This window comes from Sciurus carolinensis, chromosome 3 (assembly GCF_902686445.1).
Source record: "Sciurus carolinensis chromosome 3, mSciCar1.2, whole genome shotgun sequence".
NCBI lineage: Eukaryota > Metazoa > Chordata > Mammalia > Rodentia > Sciuridae > Sciurus > Sciurus carolinensis.
Window position 1 is genome coordinate 61,907,780 of NC_062215.1, and position 26,604 is coordinate 61,934,383.

A 26,604-nucleotide genomic window follows, 5' to 3' on the forward strand; every position below is an offset into this window, starting at 1 on the left:
CCTCGGGCAGAGAGCGCGTCATTTCCGGTGGGGAAGGCCCGCGGCCGCCGCCGCCATTTCGGGCGCTGCTGTGAGGGTGAGACCCGAGCCGGTCCGCTGGGCGGCGGGCGCCGGGGCTGGAGTGGCGCGCGCGGCGGCGGCGGCGGCCCAGCGTGTTGGTGCGGAGGTGGCCATGGCGGGCAATTTCGACTCAGAGGAGCGGAGTAGCTGGTACTGGGGGCGGTTGAGCCGGCAGGAGGCAGTGGCACTGTTGCAGGGCCAGCGGCACGGGGTGTTCCTGGTGCGGGACTCGAGCACCAGCCCCGGGGACTATGTGCTCAGCGTCTCCGAGAACTCGCGCGTCTCACACTACATCATCAATAGCAGCGGCCCGCGCCCACCGGTGCCACCATCGCCCGCACAGCCTCCGCCCGGTGAGGGACGGAGGGAATGGGAGGCCCGGGGCTGGGGTGAGGGCCGCGGAACTCTCAGCCTGGCCGGCTGCTCCTGTCGAGCTGACCCCCACGAGGGACATGGGCAAAGGGCTGAAGTAGCCCCGTCAGGGGGCAACCTGCAGTCCAGGCTTGTTCCTACCGACGAGTGGTGGTGTGTGGGGGAGGAGGAGCCGCTGACCCAGGCCTCTGGGTGTGCCTTGGGAGGACAGCCCAGGGGAAGGGGAACTGCTTCGGCCCCAGGGTGGGGCTGGCGCCTGGGCCAAGCACAAGGGCAGGGCCAGGCAACGTGGGGACAAAGAGTTGAGGGGGTTGTTGGCACTGCGGGGGCATCACTTGGCAGCAGTGCCCAGAATGAATCCGATAATCCTACAAGTGGCTTTTAGGCTTGAAACATTTCCTGCAGTGTTGGAGAACTGGGTTTGGCCATACTCCCCTGGTGGCCTTTGATAGGAAGTCACCACATACTGGCCGGGAGGGATGGAGACACCCTCAGGAAACCGGTCAGCTTTTTCCTTTCTTGGGCATTTTTCCAAAATGCTTTTACCGTCCTCTTCCCCTGTGGAGGATGAAGGTGGTGAGCTAAGTGCCTTGGTGATAGAAGAAAGCCTTGTATGACCAGCCCAGAGTAAGTTGATGCCTGCCTGTGTCCAAGATATCTTAGTGTCTGGAAGACTGTCCACCACAATTAGGGGGTTCTAGTTTTCAAAGTGTTTAGTGGAAGAAAGAACTGCTACCCCCCATCCTGTAAATAACTCAGAAATAAGCAAAAGGGTACAATCCCTTTCCTGGAAGTGAATGGAACTTAACTTTCCTTGAGCTTAAACATTGTCTTGTACTTCTAGGCTTCTTCTTAAGTAAGTTGGGGCTGTCTTCCTGGGTACTCGAAACCCTTCTGGGACTTTAAGATAGCCCACTGTGTCTTTCTTGTCAAGGGTCTTTGAGATATGACTGTGTTACCCATGTAATTGGAATTTTGGGGGGAGTGTTAAGGAAATATATGCACTTAGTACTTGAGATATGTGAGATACACAATAATTCTGAGGTAACCATTATCTGTTAACAGCACCAGGAGTCCTTAGTGCCTTCTCACTGTTCCCAAGTAGAAGTAGTTTCTTCCTGACCAGCTGAGACTAGATCCAGGCTAGTTTCATATGAATTAGGAGGTGTCTGCACCAGCCTTTGTAGACTTGCCCTTTGAGGATAGTCCTAATTTAGATTTACTCAGTCTGTCCAGAAATGGGAGATGGCAGTCTGTTGTTAACTCATACAGATGTGTGTGGTGTCTTTAAGTTCATCCCAGATCTTTATCAGTCTGTTCAGTTTAATACCATTATAATGGTTATAACCATTATAACATGAGATAGGCATATTGATGCTACATATATTGCCCTAAACCTGATAACTCCTACTTCCATGCCATCTAGAGGTTTGGATTAATTACTGTAACATGATGGTAAACTAGCATTGAAATTTATTTTTCAACATTTTATTTACATATGTGTATTTTGGTTGCAGAATTTGAAAATGACAGCAGACAGGTTTGTTAACTTTGTATTTCTCCATACCTTGGCATTGTGATTTTACTTTATTTTATTTTATTTTTTTTAATATTTTTTGGTTGTTAATGAACCTTTATTATTTTATTTATATGTGGTGCTGAGAATTGAACCCAGTGCGTCACCAAGTGCTCTACCACTGAGCTATAACCCCAGCCCAGCATGTGGTTTTATATCTCATCATTTACCTTATTGAGCTCCACCTTTTCTTTCTTTCTTTTTTTTTTTTTTTTTTTTTTGCGATGCTGGGGATTGAACCCAACCAGGGCCTTGTGCTTGCAAGGCAAGCACTCTACCAACTGAGCTATATCCCCAGCTCTCCACCTTTTCAAAATAGATAAGAATTCAGATCCTTAGCCTAGGAGAGAAAGTAAAGATTGCCAGAGATTGTGGGTGGGATGTGGAAAGTTCATGGATAGTGTCTACCCCATTTTTCACATGCTTTGTATCCCATTTTCATTTGGTTCAATTGTTGTCTTTATGATGATTATTTAATCTTCTCCCCATTAAACTTTTTCTTTTTGAAGCCACACAGAGAACTTTCTTGAATTTTGAGAAAGTGTATACATTATTAATAGCGAACATTTATTGACTAGTTATTCTATACAAGGTACTTTGCAGAGTATATGTGCCTCATCTCCTTTATTCTCTAGCAATCTAGTGAGTGAAGTAATGTGATCTCCATTTATTAAAATGTTTTCATTTTGCAGGGAAGGAAACATATTCACTAACTTGTCTAAGGTCACATGGTTAGTAAGTGACTGAGACAGAATTTGAACTTAGGCATTCTCTCTCTCTTCTGGATCCCAGTAGTGCTCTTAGAGGATTCTCCTCAACACTTTTACTTTGCCATGGGGGCCCCATGTTCTGTTTAAAGACCAAAAGGAAAAGATGACAAGAAGAAAACTGGCTTTAGCACCTGGACAGTAGATATATGCTATCTAAGTCAATAATAAAGAGGCTTTACAAACGTACTTGGCACATTGAATATGGAAGATGAGCTTTGTGCTTAGGATTACATAGTGTATTTTTTGTATATAACTTTACTACGTAAAATTTGTGTGAAGACTTAGGTATGGTTGTAGGTTTTGTTTTCTTTTGCAATGCTGGGGAGCAAACCCCATGCATGCTAGGCAAGCACTCTATGACTGAGTTACAACCCCATCCCTAGGTAGTTTTTAGAGGTATAGGGATAGAATAGGCTAGTGATTCTCACCTTTTCCAGTGAACCTATGTTAACTTATTTTAGTTCTTTAGCTCCCACAGACCTCCTTGCTGCCATAGCCTAGGAGCACCCTGGCACAGAAGGGATTGATCAAGTCTACTTGGTCATATTCTTTCAGGGTGAGTTTCAAGATCGAACTTCTTGGGAAGACTTGCAACAATTGATCCACTAATTTCTTCCTCTTGGAACAAGGAGGAACTACTGGACCTTGACCAGTAGAGTCCTCAAAACTGAATGAGTGTGAGTTGTACATTGTCACCACTTGGAGTTACAAGCTTAATTTCTGGAGTCTGGGTTTGAGTCTTTTTTTAATCTGCCACTTGCTCCTTGTGTAACTTGGGGCAAGTTATTTAACTTTTCTCTGCTTCAGTTTTCCTCATTTGTGAAAGAGGAAAAATAGTAACATTGACCTCATAGTTAATTAAATGAACTTAAATGTATTAAATACTTAGGAATGTGTCTGGCATCTTGAATAAGTACTCAACGAGATATACACACACATGTAGGTTAATCTTGTGGACATAACAGAGGTGGAGTGGGGTAGTGGAAGCAAAGTGGAAAACCATTCTCAGCTTTAAGAGGTTCATGGCTTGCATAGTGTGGGTTGGTAAGCACTGGTGGAACAGCATGCATTAGGGAATAGGGCTGGGATAGGAGGGATGGGACATATGAAGTAATACGAAAGAATCTTGGGTCCACTACATGGAAATAGAATGGTGCTCACTGATAATAGCTCAACCACAGCGCCTCACCTATTACTCTTGTGAGTGAGGAGAGCTTTAAAGCTTGCCTTATTTTGAAGTGGTTTCTCTTCAAGGTAGTGCTGGATCAAGCCACTTCTCTGGAGATTATATAGGACTACTGATAATCCACTGCGCCTTTTGTTACTTTCAACTCTGTGTTTATATCATCTTTTTGGTTCACAAACCTGTTTTTCGTATTTTACTCTTCAGTGTCAGAATATTCCTTCATCCAGTGCTTCTGGAGAAGTTCTTCAGTGGGTTACTTAGAAGTTTTACACCCCAGAAATCCCACGACAAAAGAAATACATGTATTTATTGCAGGACTTCTCCAAATCTTAACTGTGTTCATATGAATTATAACATGATAAGGTCCTGGTGTTTGGTTTTCTTTTTACTTTTTTTGTTTTGTTTTGTTTTGTTTGTTACTGGGGATTGAACCCAGGGAGGAGACTCTACCACTGAGTTACACGAGCCTTTTTTTTTTTTTAATCATTTTTAATTTTGAGACAGGGTCTCATTAAGTTGCTGAGGCTGGCCTTGAATTTGCAATCCTCCTGCTTCAGCCTCTAGAGTTTCTGGGATTAGAGGCCTGTGCCACTGCCTGGTTGTACCAGCCACTTCAAGAAACTTATTAAAAAGGTCATTGGCCCCATTTAGCAGAATGAGAGGCTCACGCCCAGAGAAGTTAAGTAACAGCTCATATAGCTACTAAATGAGAGAATCTGTCAGTCTAGTCAGTCTCAATCTGCAGAGTACCATGCTGACATCCACTGTTTTTTAGACAAGTTATTTTTGTCTCAGACTGTACTCATCAGTATGTCTTTAGGCTCCCTTCTCAGATGGAAGTCTTTGGCCTTTTAGACCTTTATATTGGTTGTGGTTATTTATCTTAGCAACCTCTCTAAATTCCACAGGCAAGAGAAGGAAGAGAGGGACTAAAAATGAAGAAAAGAGAAAGGAAAAAGGAAGTGCTGTGGGGTCCAAGAGAGGCTGATGATGGAGCAACTGTGGTAGTACCTTTCAGATGTAACCTGGCCTGTTTTAGGCCAAAGAACCCTATGGCGTTCTTCGGGAAACCTTCAGGGGTGTGACATTGTAAAAACTGACATAGCCTGAGGGCCAGAATGCTTACAAGTAATGGGTTGAAATGTACAGGGAATCCAAAAGAATAACCAACCATTTGCATTGATTTTAATTTCGGAATGTGTTAATTTATAGGCTTATTCAGAATCCAGCCCAGGTTTGATGTAAAGTCATTGAGGTTTTCCAAGTCCCAGAGAGCTGTGAGAATTCTTTCACTGGTTCTGTCCTCTAGACTGGCTGACTGTATCTCCTTCCTTTCCTGCCCTCTTATTTCCTGCCTTTGACTGTTTATGGTTGGAAGGACACAAGGAGAGAAAAGAAACCGGAACACATAGCTGTGGTAAGGTTTATGCTTATCTGGGACTCATGTATGTTCTTTGCTCCTTCCCTTCTGGTGTTTGGATCAATGAAACTTGTCCCATTTATCTTACTACCCAACAGTACCCAAAACCAGGCATTCCTCTTGGAATTATTATAGTGTTAGTAGCGTATAAGAATAATTTATAGGTAAAGTATATCAAGGTTTCCTTTGGTGTTTTATTATATTTCTGTGTTTGTTGGGATTGCTAAACCAAAAAATCATAGCAAGCCCAATTCACACTGTGATAGTAGAATAAGAAATGAATTAAATCTCCTTCATACCTTTACCAGATGACCTGCAGTTTTTCTTCCACTGATCTTATAAAGGCTCTTGGCTTAGTCTTGTTCTAGCCCCCTCTCCCCACCCCACCAAAAAAAAACATTTTATTTGACCTAGTATAGTAATAGAGGAACTTAACAGTGGATGTTGGGAAGTGGTTACCTTCCTTCTTACAGTGAAAAGAGTGCCTCAGAAATGTTTAGGGATGGTCACAGTTGTTCTTCCATTGTGATTTTTGAATCTGAAGGCTTAGTTTGTTGCTCCTATTCATTTTTAGAGGATTACATCTGTTGAAATAAGAGTTTGGAGTGGAGGGATCTCTTCCTAAGACATGCTCTGTGCTCACCAGCATACTGTACTTACCTTTGGTCTCTTAACTATCCTTTGAGCTTATCAAAACTGGGAATAGATTTTTATTTAGTTCTTTTACTTCATAGTTATGTTCGTTAAGAATGATATGTAGGGGTTGGAGTTGTGGCTCAATGGTAGAGCGCTTACCTAGCCTAGCATGTGTGAGGCACTGGGTTTGATCCTCAGCACCACATAAAAATAAATAAAGGTCCATCAACAACTAAAAAATGTTAAAAAAAAAAAAAAAAAAGATTTAAAAAGAATAATATATAGTTTGGTGCAATGATGCACGCCTATAATCCTATCTACATGAAAGCCTGAGGCAGGAGGATTGCAAGTTTGAAGCCAGCTTCGTCAATTGAACAAAACCCGGTCTTGGAATTTTTAAAAATTTGTTTTCAAAGGGCCGAGGAGAGCCAGGCGCAATGGCACACGCCTATAATCACAGCGGCTGGGGAGGTGAAGGCATGAGGGTCTCCAGTTCAAATCTAGGCCCAGCAATTTAACAAGGTGCTAAGCAACTCAGTAAGACCCTGTCTCTAAATAAAATATGAAATAGGGCTGTGGATGTGGCTTAGTGGTCAAGTGCCCCTGAGTTCAATCCCTGGTGCCCTCGTCCCCCAACCAAAAAAGAAATGGCCGAGGAAACTGGGCTTGTGGCTCAGTCGTAGAGTGCTTGCCTGGCACATGTGAGGCACTGGGTTCAATTCTCAACACCTCATAAAAATAAATAAAGGTATTGTGTCCATCTACAACTAAAAAATAATTTTAAAAAGGGCTGAGAATGTAGCTCAGTGATGAAACACCCCAGGTTTAAACCCCAGTACAATAAATAATAGTGATATGTAACACCAATTGAGTTGGTCTGGGCTTGTAGTCCCAGTACTAGGGAGGCCGGAGTGAAAGGATTACTTGAACCCAGCAAGTTCAAGACCAGCCTGGTTAGTAACATAGTGAGAATCCTCAAAAAAGAAAAAAACGAAACACTTAACTGAGCACTTAATTTCTGCCAGCCACTGTCCCAAAAGAGCAACTAGTAAAACCATTTTGGCCTGTAGTTGAGTGAACTTTCTAAGCCATGGGTACCCTACCACTCTGCACTGGAGCTGTCTTTGATACTGGGGATTAAACTCAGAATGCTTTACCACTGAGCCACATCCCCAGTTCTTTTTTAATTTTCGTTTTTAAAATTTTTTTTGACTTATATTTTATTTATTTTTATGTGGTGCTAGAATTGAACCCAGTGCCTCATATGTGCTAGGCAAGCACTCTGCCACTGAACTATAGCCCCAACCCCCTTTTTTAATTTTTATATTTTTATTTTTTGGCCCCAGGAATTGAACCCACAGGTGCTTCACCACTGAGCCACATTCCTAACCCTCTATTTATTTTATTTTGAGGCAGGGTTATCATAAATTGCTTAGGGCTTTGCTAAGCTGCTGAACTTGTGATCCTCCTGCCTCAACCTCCTTAGCTGCTAGGATTATAGGCATATGCCACCGTGTCCGGCCTCTTTAAATTTTTTTATTTGAAGACTTGGTCTTACTAAGTTCCTGAGGCTGACCTTGAACTTGAAATTCTCTGCCCTGGAGCTTTCCTGACCAGGGAGTGCTGAGTAGATCTCTATGCTCACAGTGACCCTGGCCTTAACAGTTATTCTGTAAGGCCTGAAAGATCATCCTGAATTAGGCTAGTGGTGATATAGAAGGTGGTCATGCACCTCTTTGCCCATCAGATTAAATAGGAACTATTCCATCTCAGTGAAGAGAAACTCCAAAATATAGCACTGCCATGATCTGTTATGGTCATAACCAGAACCATCTCTCTATCCTGCACTGACAGCTGTTGGGTTCACGTTTGACTGAGTTGAGTGTTTGCCATAGATGGACAATACTTGCTTTGGGCATCTCAGCGTCTTAAATCGGAAAGACAGCCAGCAATCCTGCATTGGGACTATTAACCAGTTCTAGCGTATAATCATGAAGTTTGCAGATGGACTGTTTGCAATATAAAAAACATGCAACTTTAAATTGCATCTTGGTCTTTCAACTCTGATGGGTGTAAGGAGAAGACTCGTTCACTGACTTTTAGCTGGATAGGATAGTGCCATGTTGTTTATACTAATGGAGAGTTTTTAGAGATCAGCCACTAACCCATAACAAAGGAACTTGAACAAATAACTTTGAAAGTACTTATTCAAAGAAGTACGAGTCAGTAAACATGAAAGACATCAAATGGTCAAAGGTGATATTTTTAAAAATAATTCTTATTAAATTGATGGTTTTTAAAATATTGTTTTGAGTTGGTCATAGTGGTATACTATACATCTGTCATTCTAACTACATAGGAATCTGGGGCAGGATTCAACCCCTTATGATATAATTGGCTTTCTATTCTGTGACAAAATACCTGAGAAAATCAAATGAAGAAAGATTTATTTTGGCTCACAGTTTCAGTCCATGGTCACTTGGCTCCATTGCTTTGGACCTAAGGTAAGGCAGAACATCATGGTAGAAGGACCCGATAGAGGAAGGCCACTCATCTTCTGGCAGCCAGGAAACAGAAAAAGAAAGGGGTAGGGACAAGATAGTCCCCCAGGATTTATTGCCTCCTATAATTTACACCACCTCCCACTGGTCCAATCAGTTATGAATCTATCATTGGTTAGAGCCCTCATTATCCGATTGCTTCCCAAAAGTCCCACCTCTGAACATTGCTTCATTGGGGATCAAGTCCTCCAGCAGATGAGCCTTTGGGGTACGTACATTCCAGATCCAAACTATAACTGCCAGCATAGGTAATTTAGCTAGCAAGTTCCTGTCTCAAAATTTAAAAGGGGAAGGGGGCTAAGGATGTTGCTTAATGGTAGAATGCTTGCCTAGCATGTGCAGTGCCCTCGATTCAATCTCCAGTACCTCAAAAAGATACGTTTTGATAAGAATGTGGGGGTAGTAAATACTCATCAACCACTAACTGGTAGGAGTGTAAAATCGTACAAACTTTTTGGAAAGCTTACCCTTTGATCCAAGATTGCATTTGAAGGAGTTTATCCTAAGAAAACAGAAAAGTTCATTAATAGGTAAGACCAAAAACTCTCATAACAGCATTGTTTATTCTAATGAAAATTTAGGAATACTTTATGGCCATTAATAATCATGTTCTTTTAGCTGAGCATGTTGGTTCAATCCTGTAATTTCAGCAATTTGGGAGACTGAAGCAGAAGGATCACAAGTTCAAGGTCAGCCTAGGCAATTTAGGAAGACTCTCCAATTAAATAAGGACTGGGGTTGTAGTTGGGTGGTAGGGCACTCTAGAGTTCATTCCCCAGTACCCTTTCCCCCACACCACACAAATCATGTTCTTAGCTGGTCACCAGGTCATTCGGCTGTAATCTTCAGCCACTCGAGACTGAGCAAGACTCAGCAACAAGTACAGTAACAAAAAGGATGTAGCTAGGGATGTAGCTCAGTTGAAAGTGCTTCTGGGTTCAATCCCCAGTATTAAAAAAAGCAATATTGTTTTGAACCAGGTGTGATGGTGCACACCTGTAATCCCAGTGACTTCAGAGACTAAGGTAGGAGGATCATGTGTTTGAGTCAGCCTGGACAATTTCGTGAGACCCTGCCTCAAAAAAATCCCAGGGCCAGGGATGTAGCCTGGTTGAATGCCCCTGTATTCAATTCCCAGTATTGTTTTTTTAAAAAAGTGGTTATCTTGTTGTGGGGAAAGCTCAGTGTTAGAGCCCTTGTCTAGTATGCTCAAGGCCCTGGGTTTGGACCTCAGCACCATTAAAAATAATAGTGGGGTTGGGGAGATAGCTCAGTCAGTAGAGTGCTTGCCTTGCAAGCACAAAGCCCTAAGTTTGATCCCCAGCACCACAAAAAAAAAAAAGAAAGAAAAAATGATAGTCATGCCGGTCTCAGTGGTGCATGCCTGTAGTACCAGCAGTTTGGAGGCTGAGACAGGAGGATGGTGAATTCAAAGCCAACCTCAGCAAAAGCGAGGCTTTGAGCAACTCCATGAGACCCTGTCTCAAAATAAAGTACAAAATAGGGCTGGTGATGTGACTCAACGGTTGAGTACAATCCCCGGTACCTCCCTCTCCCCAACAAAATAATAATAGTCATGTTCTTGGAGCCACATAGCTCACGGTGTGTATCTTAGTGTTAAAACTCATGCTTAGCATCCTCAAGGCTCTGGGCTTTATCCCTAGTACATACCATTATGTTCTTGAAGTATAATAGGAAAAAAGGGCAAGGCATAAAATTACATATAATAACCCATTAAAAAAGACTTTTAAATATGTATGTGTTTTATACATACACAAAAATCTGGTGGGTTATAGCCCGAAATGCTCAGTAGTCCTGTGGCAGGATTAAAAAACAAATTCTCCCCCACCTGTGCCACAAAGCTCAGTTTTTCTGTAGAGCTATTTATTACTTTATCAGGAAACCAAAAGGTAAAAAATTATATTTTTTACCTTAAAAAAGATAATTTGCTGTTTTGGGTGCTTAACAGAGTACAAACCACATCCAGTAAGAAACAGTTTGTAAACCAGGCGTGGTGGCACATCTGTAATCCCACCTAACTGGGAGGCCAGGGCAGGAGGATCCAAGTTGGAGGTCAGCCTTGGCAATTTAGGGAGACCCTATCTCAAAGTAGAAAAAAAAATTGGGGATGTAGCTCAGTGATAAAGCATTCCTGGGTTCAGTCCCTAGTATCAGAAAAATTAAAAACATGAAACTTGTTTGAAGTGATATGTTTTGGATCCTCAGTATGTTCTCTTATTTTCCCAACCATCCCGTTTATCTTGGTGACCTGTTAGCTTCATGGGGAGCAATCTGGTTTCCATGTTTTATTTAAGTGAAGATCTTAGGAGTTGATTTTTAAGCAGCTAATTAAGTTTTTCAGCTCTTTGATTCTTTTGCCTAATTAAATTTTTTTTTTTTTTTTTTTAGCTTTCAGAGATGAAATTGAGGTCAACATTCTAAGATCAAAAAAGATAGTCTTAAAAATACTTTTCTTTTTTGGAATTGAACATTTTAGATGTAAGGAAAATAAATGTATGAGCTCCATGTAGATTCCAAATTCTTCCTACTTCTTTCTGGAACAGTTGCTGGGACCTGTGGAAAAGGACAGCCTGCTACATTTCCTAACATTGAAAAGAAGATTGCAATAAGATGGGCATGGTTACCCCACCTTGGGAGGCCAAGGCAGGAGGAGGATTACAGTTTCAAGACCAGCCTCAGCAACTTAGGCCCTAAGCAGTTTAGCAAGACCCTGTCTCAGAATAAAAAGGATTGGGGATGTAGCTTGTGATAAAGCACCCTTAGGTTCAGTGTTGACCCAGTACCAGGAGAGAAGAAGAGAAAAAAGATTGCCCCAAAACTTAGAATCTTTAGTGGGGTAGTAACAGAGTATATGGAGAGAATGAACAAAAAGATTCCAGTTTGCACTGTCTTTGCCTAGTATGAAAGCATGGTGCTGGCGATATAGCCCATCATGTAGAGTGCTTGCCTCTCAAGCTTGAGACCCTGGTTCGAGTCCCCGGCACTGTTGGATTGTGGAAATTCAAAACAAAGGAAAGAAACCAATTCTGAAAGCATGCCCAGCTGGCCTGGGCTGTCCTGGTGTCCTTTAAGGCCAGTGGTGCTGGACATCTTTATTTTCACAGGATGTTTTATCTTCAGCATGTGATGTTGGTTTGTAATGAGGAGAAGAGATTATTTTTTGACAGTTTTTTTGCTGATTAAATGTTGACTAAAATGTATGAGAAATGCTTAAAATCTTCATTTTATCTCCAATATAGTACATCTTTAAATAACACTCTGCTCTGTTTTTTCCAGGGGTGAGCCCCTCCAGACTCCGAATAGGAGATCAAGAGTTTGATTCATTGCCTGCTTTACTGGAATTCTACAAAATTCACTATTTGGACACTACAACATTGATAGAACCAGTTTCCAGATCCAGGCAGGGTAGTGGAGTGATACTCAGGCAGGAGGAGGCAGAGTATGTGCGAGCCCTCTTTGACTTTAATGGGAATGATGAAGAAGATCTTCCCTTTAAGAAAGGAGACATCTTGAGAATCCGGGATAAGCCTGAAGAGCAGTGGTGGAATGCCGAGGACAGCGAAGGCAAGAGAGGGATGATTCCAGTCCCTTACGTGGAGAAGTATAGACCTGCCTCCGCCTCAGTATCGGCTCTGATTGGAGGTAACCAGGAGGGTTCCCACCCACAGCCACTGGGTGGGCCGGAGCCTGGGCCCTATGCCCAACCCAGCGTCAACACTCCGCTCCCTAACCTCCAGAATGGGCCCATTTATGCCAGGGTTATCCAGAAGCGAGTCCCTAATGCCTACGACAAGACAGCCTTGGCTTTGGAGGTACATAATGTGTAAAATGTAGAAAGAAGAGATCTGCTATAGGGTCTCCCTTTCAGACCTCTTAGAGCTTTGTAGGAATGCTGAATACAAGCACCAGCATTGTGATGTTGTAGATGTTGAACCATTAAGTACTGATTTTGGCATTTAATGTTGGGTTTTCTCTTTTATATTGAAAACCTATTTTGCAATGAGTAAATTTAAAACTGTATAACTGAATGTTCTGATTTACCTACTAAGCATATTTTGATTACTTTAATAATACTACCTGAATTTGCAGGAATTAACCTAAAATATTTTCTATCTATATTCTAATCTCTTTCTTGCTTTCTGTTTGTCATTGTCTAAAAGAAGGTGGATTCACACAGATTTGGGTATAATAAGTGGTATCTAGCATAGTATGTAAGTGGAGTTTTCCCACAAAAACAAAATGTTTTTACTGTAGGGGAGGTGAGGTCCCTTACTATTAATTGTGTTCACCAAAAATCAGGAACAGGACTGGGGATATGGCTCAGTAGTAAGAGTGTTTTCCCAACATGCATGAATGAGGCCCTGGGTTCAATCCCAACACTACTGAAAGAATGAATCAGGAGGAAGCAGTAAAGTATAGTATAGTTGGGAAGAGAACTAAACCTAAAAGTGATAATTCCAAGAAGTGGCAAATTTACTTGGTCTTTGTCATTTAATGCATTTTATAGTCAAGAAGCCTGTTCTTAAGGAATTAATTTTTAGCCTTTTACTGGTGAATAAGTTATTGTATTTAACTTATCTCCTTCTGATCAACCATGACATTGTGTTTATTCCTTTCTTTAGCACTGCTTTGCCTCTTACCTCCTCCTTTTTTTCCCTCCCTCCTCTCTTCCTTTCATCCTCTCTGAGTTATACAGAACTAGTAGTTGAGCATAAAAGCTGCTATAGGGGGAAAAAATGTTACAGAAGAGGCATGCTATCCTGTGTTTCAGAGACTACTGATAGGATGATTTGAATGTAAATGGGAGCTAACTTTTATAAGCACAGACTGAAGTTATGTAGAAAAAGGGTAAAAGTAAAGTATATTCTTATAAACCTAAGTCTTTTTCTTTTCTTTTTTGCGGTGTTAGGGATTGAACTCAGGGCCTCTCACATGCCAGGAGAGTGCTTTACCACTGATCTACATCCCCAGCCCTCCTCTTTGTTTCCTTTGAGTCATGGTCACACAGTGAAGAGTTGGAGCTGCGCTCTATTTAAGTGGGAGTGTTAGTCCACAGAATGAATTAGAATTTATTTGAACTAGTCTCCGATATTACTGGATTTGAAATTTTTCTTTAGTTTTTGATCTAGTAGATAGGAAGGAGCATTAGTTTTCTAGGTTTGAAAATGTGTTTTTAAAGTTCGTACGTTTTAAGAGGATATTTGTGACTTTTATGTTTCTGTTTTGATTAGAAATGAAATATATGTTGCTAGGTCACACTATTTTTTGTTGTTTTGTTTGTTCATTTTTTTTCTTTTTTTTTGAGATGGGGGTCTCACTCTGTTGCTCAGGTTAGCCTCAAATTCATGATCCTCCCACCTCAACCTCACCATCCTCCACCCTCAGTCCTCTTGAGTAGCTGGGTTTAAAGGTATATACCACTTCTTTTTCCCCACTTAGAGTTGGAAGGACAAGGAAAACTAGATTCCAGCTTCATGTTTTCATTTAGGTTCAGATGATGATAACATTCTAACATGTTGCTGTGCACATGATGGATGTGACTCTTGACATTTATTGCAGACCTTATTTGCACAGGGCTGGAGAGTGAAAACAGCATTCCTGGAATAAGCCAGCTAACATCCAGGAGAGGATAGTTATCACATTAATTTTGCTTCCATTTGCATTTCATTTCTCAAAGAGGGTTTTTTTTGGGTTTTTTTTGTTTTGTTTTGTTTTTTGGCGGGGGGGTGCTGGGGATCGAACCCAGGTCCTTATGCTTACAAGGCAAGCACTCTACCGACTGAGCTATCTCCCCAGCCCCAAGAGGGTTATTTTTAATAATGTATGCCATGGTTGCATATGGTGGAGTGACATATGATCATAGTTCCTGCCTGTATTCCCAGCTACTCAAGAGACTGAAGCAAGAGGATCACTTGAGCTCATGAGTTCAAAAGCATCTTGGGCAACATAGTAAGACCCCTTCTCAAAAAAATAAAATTAAAATTAAAAACCCCATGCAAACAAAAAACTTGACTAAGTGATGTCTGCCTTGACTAAGTAGGGTCTTTAATACTAAAAAGTGGTTGAGCTGATCTCCTTGCTAATCAGATACAATTGCAAAATAAAGATTTGAGTAGAAAACTAGTTTAAGTTTTCTGTTTGGTTTGGATATTGTTCACATGTTTATTGCCAAAGAGAACCTCTTTCAAGTTAAAACAAATACCCTAACTAATAGCTTTAAAACACCTTTTCATATTTACTTGGAAAAAAAGTGGTTGTTTAGCATTGTTCTAGAACTCTAGAACTCAAAACGGATGTTAAGTCTGGTTGAATGGATCACACAAGCTAATTGGTAATGGAAACATGACAAATCTAAATCTACCTTGGCATCTTTCTACCAAACCCAGATTTAGTCTGTGGTTCCTTCTCTTTTATAACAGTACTGCTGCCCTCCTCCATGCAGCTTTTGTGTGACTTTATTGACAGCAAGCATTTCCTCTGTCATATTATCTATATAGGGAGGCATAGTTCTCCTTTCCCATCTTTGGTTTTGTTGTTGTTTTTTTTTTTTTTTTTTCCTTTTTGGGTACCATGTATTGACCCAGAGGTGCTTAACCACTGATCCACATCCCCAGCCCCCTTTTTTTTTTCTTCTATTTTGAGACAAGGTCTTGCTAAGTTAGAGGTCCTGCTAAATTGCTGAGGCTGGCCTAGAACTTGTCATCCTCCTGCCTTAGCTTCCAGAGCCACTGGGACTACAGTTGTGTGCCACTACACCCAGCCCCATTTCTGATTTTCATAGAAACTGATGCCTACTCCTTATTGCAGTGAGACTGGAAGATTTGGAGAGTTTGACTTTCCGACCTTAGCATTCTCATAGGAAGATCATGCATTGATATAGAGTTTTAATATGTATCTCATATAAATGAAACATAGTTTGACCTTCTATAACTCTAGGTCTGTAAACCAGCTAGGTACATTTTAGTGGCATTTTGAATTTCACTTATTTATTTATTTATTTATTTATCTATCTATTTATGGTGCTGAGGTTGAACCCAGGGCCTTGCACATGCTACACTACTGCTGTACCACTGAGCTATATCCCAGTGATAGATTTATTTAATTTTAGACTTGGTCTAGACTTTGAGATAATATATTAGACCCACATTTTCGGACTGCTTTTCAGTACCTTAAGAGTTCCCAGGAGGTGCCTAAGGAGAGGGTGAGGCTGAGGTTGCAAGATCTTGGGTTTCTTTCTCTTCCTTTAACCAAATCACTTGTTTTTTACTTTAATTTTAATTGAATTATTCCGTTTTGCAGTACTGGGAATTAAACTCAGGGCCTTGTGTATGCTTGGCAAGTGCACTACTACTGAGCTACATCCTGAGCCCTTTTTATTTTTTATTTTGAGACAGGATCTCATTAAGTCGCAGAGCCTGACCTTAAACTTTCCTCTTGCCTCCTTCTGAATCACTGGGATTACAGGCATGTGCCACAAGGCACCCCAGCTAAAGCAGCTACTTTATTGTTGTTGTTGTTGTTGTTGTTGTTGTTATTATAGTACTGGTGAGCCAAGAGACTCTACCACTGAGCTATATTCCTAGACTTTTGTGTTTTTTTTGTTTTGAGACAGGGTCTCACTAAATCACCTAGGCTGACCTTGAACTTCCAATCCTCCTGCCTCAGCCTCCCCAATAGCTGGGATTACAGGTGTGTGTCACTGTACTCCAGCTAAAGCTGCTGTTTTTATCTGTATTATATATCATATCTCTGTAAGATTTTCTCTGAAGAGTTTCTGTGCCTTTTTATGTTTTTTGTTCTGTTTCTATGTTTTAAAAAATAAATTTTAAAAAGTGTTCAAGAATCACCTCTCCTCATTTTACAAATGTATGTTTCCTGCATTTGTTGTGACTGAAGTCTCTCACTGGAATATAAGTTATTAGATATTTTATTTCTCCACCCATATTTCTCTAGTATGGATGAAGGTTTTAGAAAGAAGGGGTTAACTATAGCTAACAACCAGAGCAATAGGGGTATTCCTCTGCCTGCTATAGATCAGTCACCCATATTCTGGGAATATAATAGTGAATTAAACAGACACTAAATAAAATGCAGCCAAGTGTTTTGAAGGAGAAGTAAAAATAACTCTAGAATAGTGCAGAGGCCTCTTTCATATTTTTGATCTTAGATTCCATCTTTTATTTTATGGCTCCTTGAGAATAATATGATGAGTTGTTTGTTTTTTTTGTTTGTTTGTTTGTTTTTTTGGTATTTGTAGATGGACAGCATGCCTTTTTATTTTTATCATTTGTTTATTGTTTTTATGTGGTGCTAAGGATTACACCCAGTGCCTCACATGTGCTAGGCAAACGCTCTGCCACTGAGTAACAACCGCAGCCTTCATTATGAATCTTATAAATGCAGATGTTACAGGTTTTTTTTTATGCCTCTCTGTACTGTGTAGAATTATCATATTTTGTTTAAATGTGTTACTTCTGTAAATTCTATTCCATATTCAGCCTGGCATTTTGCTTTCAATAAGTAAAACTTGAGAATACTTGAGTACTCAGCTTGGACTTTTTCTTCATGTACAGATATGAAAGGTGTAAAGTGCTTTGGGTTCTTCTTGATGCATCAGTGACTAGTAACTGCATATTTCTGCATGTGGAACTCTATGAAAACTAAGTTGTTAAGGCCTTTTGACCTGTGTATGGAATATTGGAGGAAAGGCCCATCTAGCATCTCTGTTTGATAGAGAAAAAAATGAGTTTAGAAGGTATGAGACTATGAGCGGCAAGCCTTTTATCCAGTTTCTTTTTCTGGAACCATAGCAGTAGACCTCTGTACTGTTCATTGAGACAGGTGTCTAGTTTCTCTTGCCCTTCTTTCATCCTCTTTGGATATCTCCTTCATTTTACATCATAGAATTTCAGTGGGAAGGGGTGTTGGAAGTAACAGATCCAGTTCTTAGACAATAAAGACAGACTCTTTGGTATTGTCACAATGATTTTTAAACATCTCTTTGAATTTTTTTTTTTTTTTTTTTTTTTTTTTTTTTAGGAACTCACTGTGAGCCACAACAGTATAGGCCATTGTTCCTAAACTTTTTTCATTCACACCACCCTTAGTGTTTCAGTAATATGTCACAGCTCCCCTAGGCTAAAATAAATATCTAACAGTTCCACTTATTAAGTAGGTAGATCTAAACATCTTAAGTATTTATATTCTAATAATTTAATAGCCTTTTTATTTTTTTATTTTTTTATTTGTGGTACTGAGAATTGAACCACTAAACTAAATCCCCAGCTCCTCCCTTCCCTTTTTAAAATTTTACTTTGAGGCAAGGTCTTTTTCAGTTGCCTAGCCTGACCTTGAAGTTGGGATCCTCCTGCCTCAGCCTCAATTATTTGGGATTACAGGCATGTACCCCACCATGCCTTGGTAGAATACTTAAATGGTAAGCTTTGGGTTCAATCCCCAGTACCATGCAAAAAAAAAAAAAAAAAATACTACTAATAAACATGATTAGTTTTAGTATTAAGGGACTACAATTACTAATAAGATGTATATATCTCTGGTCACTGCAATTCCTCCAACCTTGAGATCATAGTAAATGAACACTGCCACCCTCATTTCCTGTTACATATTTATTTTCATGAGGTACTTGTTTGTTTATCATAGCAACTTTCAAAACCCAGTTTTGAAAGAAATACAGCATGGGGCTGGGGTTATAGCTCAGTGGTGGAGTACTCACCACTAACATGTGGGAGGCACTGGGTTGGATTCTCAGCATCACATAAAAATAAATAAATAAAATAAGGTGTTCATCTACAATAAAAAAAAAAAGAAATGTAGCATGACCTAATGTCAAAATTGTGTGCTGCCTTGAAGATTTGTAAGTTCAAGGCCAGCCTTAGCAACTCAGCAAGACCTGTCTCAAAAAATAAAAAAGGCTGGGGTGTAGCTCAGTGATAAAGCACCCCAAGTTTAATCCTCCATCCAAAAACAGATTGTGTACTGTCTTGAGCCTAGTAATTCATATGACATCACAAAACCAAGTATCACTCTTGTTTCCCTCAAAAAAAAAAACAAAAAAAATTTTTTTTTTTTTGGGGGGTGCTGGGGATTGAACCCAGGGCCTTGTGCTTGCAAGGCAGGCACTCTGCCAACTGAGCTATGCCCCCAGCCCCTCCCTCAAAATTTTAAAAGACTTCATTGGATACCTCCGAGTTTACTGTAATGCCTTTGACACTATATAGTTTGGGATCTTCAGGTCTAATTTATTGTATTAATTTTTAGAAAATGCTTTATATTGAACTAAAATACATGTATTACGAGTAATCAGTTCACCTCTCACTAACAGTTTTAGGCAGTTAAATCTAATAACTTGACACCAATACAAACCATGCCCATTTCAGTCCACCTCTAAGGCAAGTGAATCATTAAGGCTGAATTGTCCTCTCTTTCCATTGATTTGAAAGACCATTGGTGGGTCCTAAATATTGCTTACCCTCTCTTTCTCTCAAGGCCTCACACATGCTAGGCAAATACTATCGCTGAGCTCTGCCTTGCACCTCCACCCCAAGCCCTTTTTAAGTTTCATTTTGAGTGAGGGTCTCTAAATTGCCCAGGCTGACTGTGAACTTGCCATCCTCCTGTCTCAGCCTCCTGAGTAGCTGGGATTTCAAGCGTGTGTCCTTGTATCTGGGTTACCTATTCTTTACATCAAGGGTCCGTAAACTTTTTCTATAAATACCTAGAGCCATATGGTCTCTGCACAAACCTCACTCTGCCATCATAGTAGAAGACAGACAAAACAACAGATGAGCTTGTGATGTTCCAGTAAAAACTGTTTACAAAAACAGCAAACTGAATTGGCTCATGCGCCATAGTTCGCTGACCCTTGACTTAAATTGCTGCCTTAGATTGTTTTCCAACCCTAGCCAAATCTTGAAATATTTATTTATTGTCTTTTTTTTGCACTCGAAAATGTTTGAAGTCAAGGCTTCCTGTACTGCTTCTCTGTACTTGCTTTTTCATGGTTTTCTTAACATGCATTTATGTTTCCTTATTCCTTTTTCTTTCTTTTCTATTTTGTAGTGCTGATGTTGAAACTTATTAGTCAAGTGCTCTACCATGGAGCCATACCCCTTAGCCCTTTGTTTGCTTCTTACTCTGAACTCAGTAAAGTCCTGCAGCAAGTCTGGATCAAAGGAATGTTGACAGTTGTTGAAATCTTTCCTGTTAGATAGTAGGAACAGAAACTAGAAAAGTGGCCACAAAGTCACACAGTTAGTTGATGTCACCTATATTAGTGCTGTTGGGTTCTGTTATCTTGATGGAGATCAACTGGGTAGTCTTTTTGCTCCTGAACCAGTTCTAGATTTGATTACATCTGCACCAGGATCCTGACTGACTTTGGAAACTGCACAAAGCTAGGGAATAAACCAGTGTTCAGTAAGTTCTCTAGGAGTGAAGAAATTAGAGTAACCACATTTATGACTCCATGAATACATCCAAACTTGCTTCTGAGGGTGTGTTACAGGATCAGGAGGCTGAGTACCAGACTGGGCAATAAAACAATTCCTCAGTGATAAAAGAATTATCAGCCTTTTTCCTTTACCTGGCACTACTGAGGTCTGCCTCATGAAAAGGAAGATTAAATGCCTGTGGTGCATCTAGCCCTTTTGTCTTTTTTTTTTTTTTTTTTAAGTTGTAGATAGACAAAGTACCTTTATTTATTTTTATGTGGTCCTAAGGATTGAACCCAGTGTCTCACATGCTAGGCAAGCACTCTGTCACTGAACTGCAGCCCCAGGCCTGCTTTTGTCTTTCTTGTCCATTTGTAATGTATATTATGATTTTTCTTTCCTATTTATAACTTGAATTTTGAAATCACTAGTGTTAGAACTACTGATTTTACAATGTTCGTTCCTTTGTTGTAAGACTGACATTTCTGAGGCATATATTCAGTTTGCTTTCTTTGTACATCAAGTTTCAGACCTCACCTTTTCTGGTAAAGTCTTTGGGATTAGGCTTTAGTGAGTTGATGTATAATAGGAAGAGGAAGAGAGGCACAATTCTGGCTTTCTTTCAGAATTAAAGAACTTCACTTAGTGCAGCAACTTTGTGGTGGTGGGGTGGGGTTTGAACCCAGGTGCTCTCTACCACTGAGCCATATCCCCATCCCTTTTTTTATTTTTTATTTTTAGACTGGACCTCATTAAATTTCTGAGGTTGGCTTTGAACTTGCAATCCTCTTGCCTTAGCCTCCCAAATTGCTGTGATTACAGGTGTTATTCCACTCAGTGTGAAACAACATATTCTTAAAGCAACCTATTCATATTCTCCCAGGGTTAACAGCTACCTTTTAAACTGTTCAGGAACTAAGGTTTCACATGGTATCACAGGAAGTCCAGGTCTCTGAGTGCAATCTTGTTATCTTTGGGACTCATCCTTAATTCCATGTGTCACAATGTGCTTTGAACATTTTAGGAGAGAGAGCCCATAGGGTACAAAGGGTTATTTAATTTTAACAAGGTCTTCCTTTGAGTATTTGTACTTCAGTACCACTTCTTGCAGTTTAATTAGCCCAATTGACCACTTAAAACTTCACTCTTTTATCCATTTAGAATCAGAATAATGTCCATCATCTAGCCTTTCTTTCACCCCTGGTGTTTGGATCTTTCTTCGGGAACTTAATAAACTATAAAAAAAAAAAAGTTTTTGATTTTCAGAATAAGGTGTGGTTTTTCTAAATTTTCTTTGTAGGATAGAATGAGAATCTATACATTAAAGATGGCTGTTTTATTGTCTGAAGGTCTAATTTATGGTACATATTTATACATAATTCCTCCCCCTAGTAATATCTTATCTTACAGAAACCCCTACTCATTTCTTTTTTGGAACTCTGAAAGAGGAAAGGCCTAGTGGCAGATTGGTAGGCTTTACCATAGTTTTTGAGAAGCTGGTATGGTTTCATGGTTCTAGAGGCTAGGCTGATCTACACTTCAACGTATCCTTCCCTTTTTAGAGCTCTGTGAACTATGACTTGAGACTACACTTTTGAATGTTTAAGGATAAAGACAACGTAACAGGGGCTGGGGAGATAGCTCAGTCTGTAGAGTGCTTGCCTTGCAAGCACAAGGCCCTGGGTTCGATCCCTAGCACCACAAAAAAAAAAAAAAAAAAAAAGACAACGTAACATTGAGAGAAGAGAGGAGTTTGCATCTGAATTTTGTTATCAAGTAGAATAGTTGACTTAAGGCTATATCCTAAAGAACTGTCTTCTCAAATACCTGGAAAAGCTGAGTAAAATATTAACAAACATCCTTCACTTACACACACATACTTTTTTTTTTTTTTTTTTTTTTAATAAAGTCTAGTTCTGGGGATTCCATCCAGGACCTTGAGCTCTAGGACAGAGCTGCATCCCCAACCCTTTTTAAATTTTATTTTGAGACAGGGTTTCACTAAATTGCCCAGGCTGGCCTTGAACTTATGACTCAGCTCTGAGTTGCTGAGATTTTAATGTGTGCCACTGCACCCAGCTATAAGTTCCCTTCTTAAGGTCAGGGACTTCTTTTAGTCCCTAACACAATAAGTGCTACAGAATAGCACTTTATATTTGAGTGTTTAATAGTAAAAAATAAATACTAAAAATGGGGAAAAGAAGTGCTGTATTTGGTGTAATGGACCTTACCATACCAAGTAACTAGAAGCATTGAGGCATTAATTTGAGTAACATGTATAATGTGTACATGTGTGTGAAAGAAAGTCAAGCTGACAGGTCACAAACAGACAAATACACTAAAATAGATGACAGGGGATAGTGCAAAGCTCTTTCGACACTGAAAAACGTTTTCGTTTTGTTGTTGGTGCTGAGGAACAAACCTAGGGCCTTGTGTGTGCAAAGCCATTGCTGTACCGCTGGACCACACCTCCAGCCCTGCCACATCTTTAAAAAGAAGGGTACAAATGGAATAAATTGAGAACTAGGATTAAAGGGAAAGGAATACATCTTTTAGATTATTTTTACTAACAAATAAAACTTCACTCTGTCATGGTTCCCACAGACAGTGAAGTCTTTGGTTGTCATAATTACTTTACTTGGGTGTCAGAAGTTGAACTGTGGGGTTGGGGTTGTGGCACAGTGGTAAAGCGCTTGCCTAGTACGTGAGAGGCACTGGGTTCGCTTCTCAGCACCTCATTTAAATAAATGAATAAAATAAAGGCCTATCAACATCTAAAAAAAGGGGGAGGGACTAGGGATGTAGCTCAGTGATACGGTGCATGTACAATAGCCCTGGGTTCAATCCCTAATACTATCAAACAAACACTCTCCCCTGCTCCCCTCCTCCCATAAAATCCTCTTCTGTACTATATAATTCAATCAATGGTAGTAATTAATTTCATAAAACCAAATGAACAGTAATAATTAGAAAACACTTGTGCTCAAAACTTAAATGCTAATAATTAAGGGATGGTCACAGAGTTCTATAGTCCAGGGGTTTTATCTCACCATTATTCAATATTTTAACATAGGGTGAATCCATTCATCAGACTTATTTTAAGTTTCATGGTAGGCTAGAGGTATAACTTATTAAAACTATTTTTTTTTGATGTTAGAAGAGACTTTTTATACTGGGACTGGAGGGTTAGCTCAGTGTTTTATCACTTGCCTAGCACGCGCGAGGCTTTGTGTTTGATCATCAGCACTGTAAAAAAAAGGAGAGAGAGACTTTGTTTTTGTTTTTTGTTCGCTCATTGGGTAATGAACAGTGCCAAGTGACAATGAGGGAGCAAAAAAGTATCTGTTAGTAGATGAGGGAGAAGGTAGGGATGAGCAGGGAGCTGTTAGGACTTGGAGTTTGGACCTGTGACTTGCCTTGGAGGGAAGGTAATAGAACACTTCATTTTCTGGGGTCAAGTTAAGTGAACTTGCCCTGATTGCTTTGTGCTATGCAAGCAATAGCAGACCAGGATGTGTGTGTGTGAGAGTAAGCTGGGAGACTTCACTTCTGTATGCCATGGGGAGTCAGGACTTCTTTCCTAGACCAGGACCTGGGGCAGGCAGGAAGCTGAGAGTAGTGGATATAAAGAGAAAGAATATTCCCTTAAGTTGACATTGCTTATTCAGAGACACTGAGATTTCCCAAAAGTATAGCTCTCTAAGATCTTTTCTACTTCTCTAAGTTCTCTTTCTGCACTGCTAAAATCATGTCTTCCTTCTGCCTGCATTAACCACAAATAATCATTCTGGTGGCTGGGGTTGGGGAGGTAGTGAATAACCATTTCTGTAACATCAGCCCTAGAGCAATCACATGGGCAGGGTATGCCTAACCGGAGAGAATGGAGTTTTTCAGCTTGCATTCTTAACTGGAAATAAAGTGCTCTCCTTATTCTCCTCCTGCAGGTCGGTGAGCTGGTAAAGGTTACGAAGATTAATGTGAGTGGTCAGTGGGAAGGGGAGTGTAATGGCAAACGAGGTCACTTCCCATTCACACATGTCCGTCTGCTGGATCAACAGAATCCCGATGAGGACTTCAGCTGAGTATAGCTCAACAAACAGTTTTGCTGACAGATGGGAACAATCTTTTTTTTTTTTTTTTTTTTTCCAATTGCCATCTATATAATTTTCTTACAGGTGTCAAAAACAGTCTAGTTTATATAAGCATTCTGTTACCTGTGATCTTTTTTAGAATGAACTACTCCATTCCTAGTCTTATTTACCATATCCAGGGTACGAAACTGGAGGGCTTGTGTGGTTAACTTCTGAATTGACAGTTTTAGGTGGTAGTGGCTCTGCCTGTTTCAGAAGGAATAGGTGTCTTACCTCCTTTCTCTCAGGCAATGCATATCAACCTGTGGGATGCTGATGGACAAGAGAGGAGTGTTACACACTGCTTACCCTGACTTATCCAGTGGTTTTGTTTTCATTCTGAAACCATACTATCAAGTGGCAGTAGACTGTTCCCTTCCATCCCCTTGAAATAATCATGCACCGTGTGAATAGTACCCAGTGGGATTGCTTTTTCATTTATGGAACATGACCATTGTGTGACTCATTCTGACATTTCAAATCCTGAGAATTCTGAGAACACTACTAGAGGCATTTGTCTTCCTTCCCAGTCAATGCTTCATACTTTTTTCTTGGGATTCTTTCAACCCTTGTTATTCTTTTCCCCCAAACCCATAAGTAGGCTGATTCTTAAGATAATGTATATTTTCATTCCAGATAAGGAGCAGGATGTGCAGAGCACTTTATTCAGTGCATAGCTTTAAGCCAGTATTGGATTCACTAAGTGGACAGCCAAACTCTCAGCTCTCTGCCTTCCCCTAAGGGGTCATACTAGATTCACACTGCTGCAGCAGCTAAGGAGACTCCTGCCTGATGGATATCAACAGGGCCATTTCTCCTCAGTGCTAGTATCCTAGAAGGAGACCCTGAATTCAGATTCTACTTGGAGTGGAAGGACCAATCACTTAAAATATTCCATAGAAGGTGTCAGGGCCAAATTCTGCCCTCACCATTCTGTGCAACTTGTATAAAAGACAAGTTAGAATTAGGAGTTTGGGGGTAGGATTAGTGCTTTGAAAGATGTTTGAACCAATCATGAATTACTTATGTATTATTCATTTTACATGGCCAGGATAGTGCTTGAAGTACTACCTTCATTTTTGGCTCTTTTTTAATGTTCAGGTTTAGTTTACAAACCTTTTTAAATATAGAATGGTTTATATGGGGTCAGGTGCTCCAAAGAAAAAGACCTATGAGACCAAAAATAATCTAAGCTATTTTAGGCTACAACATAAACTTTCAAAGTTAGTTCCCAGGCGATAAAGGCACTTCGTGGTCTCTGGTGTGGTGTGACATAGAAACACCTTATATTTTGCTTTGGACCTCATTTTATAAAAATAATGTACCTTTCTAATTGCCCTACATAGGTTACTATGATAAATTTTCATTCTCTGACTATATACCAAATCACAGTTATTTCAGTGCTCATTGCCTGGCACACAGTGTGCCAATGTTTGTGTGAGTGAATGAGGGGAGTGCAGGAGCTTGTTACATGGCCCAGGGAAGCCAGCTGGCACAGGAGTACATACATTACCACAGGCAAACTAATGAGTTGACGCTAATTTAATGTATTTTTACCTCACACTAAGGTAATGCTTGATGAAGATATTAATACTCAATTTTTAAAATGTAAGCACAGTGCTATGCACAGAGTGGGTGCTCAATAATGTTGAATGAACAGATTTGCATACTGAACATAATTCCATCTGACTACTTTTGTTAAATTTTCAGTTAGCATAGATACTGTAAAATCCAAAAGCATATTAAATCTTGTTTTCCTGAAAGTATGGCATCTAAAATATCTGTAGAAGAACCTTGTTACAACTGATTTGAATGTTTATATTTTCCTTTGCCTTTGATATTGGCTTGTAATGTCTCTTTTCATCATGTAATACTAGTGGAATATGCAACTCTACCCAAATCTTAAGAATTTCTCAATGATCTGTTGTCTGGAGCCATTACATAAAGTGTTGGGTTGGATTTGGCTGGGTGTGGCTGTTATTGGATATCAAGAAATTAAAGGACTTCTTATAGATATCTTCCAACAAACATGCTAGAATTCTATTCAAGTGCATATTCATTGTCACAAAGTAAACTGCAATTGGCTGCTATATTTTATATAATTGTTTCTGCAAAAGCCCATCTTTTGGATACTAATGTTTGACATGGTTAATTCTTATTAATTTGTTGGACTTCTTTATTGTTAATAATGCAAATAGATAATTTTTAATTTTCCACAAGTAACATTTCACTATTAATGGTTTGAAATGGGTGATAAGCAAACCAATTTGAAATAAAATATGAACATTTGCCATTGTATTATAACACTATACACTTTCTTGACAGTTAAATTTAAAAAAAATGTTTTTTTGTAGCATGTATTGTATATGTTTATAGTATATGTAGTAAATAAAAATATGGCCAAATGTTTGGCTTGGTGATC

The 26,604-nt window shown here is 39.9% G+C and overlaps 1 protein-coding gene across 2 annotated transcripts; it reads left to right on the forward strand.

Annotated features, from left to right (window-relative positions):
* Crk (CRK proto-oncogene, adaptor protein) lies at window positions 1-26,604 on the forward strand. 2 transcript variants are annotated; one of them, XM_047545334.1, is made up of 3 exons: window positions 1-413; window positions 11,879-12,414; window positions 23,997-26,604. In XM_047545334.1, exons 1-3 carry the CDS (start codon window positions 173-175, stop codon window positions 24,132-24,134), a joined length of 915 nt encoding a protein of 304 aa, XP_047401290.1. In that variant the 5' UTR covers window positions 1-172; the 3' UTR covers window positions 24,135-26,604. The 2 variants fall into 2 exon arrangements, with proteins under 2 accessions (XP_047401290.1, XP_047401291.1); XM_047545335.1 differs by having other exon boundaries at window positions 4-413; window positions 11,879-12,244; window positions 23,997-24,140.

Excerpts from the sequence above, each read along its gene's own strand:
- Crk (XM_047545334.1), top strand. The coding sequence starts at position 173 with ATGGCGGGCAATTTCGACTCAGAGGAGCGGAGTAGCTGGTACTGGGGG. Across the intron at positions 414-11,878 it reads GCCCGCACAGCCTCCGCCCG|GGGTGAGCCCCTCCAGACTC; the intron begins GTGAGGGACGGA and ends TGTTTTTTCCAG. Across the intron at positions 12,415-23,996 it reads AGACAGCCTTGGCTTTGGAG|GTCGGTGAGCTGGTAAAGGT; the intron begins GTACATAATGTG and ends CTCCTCCTGCAG.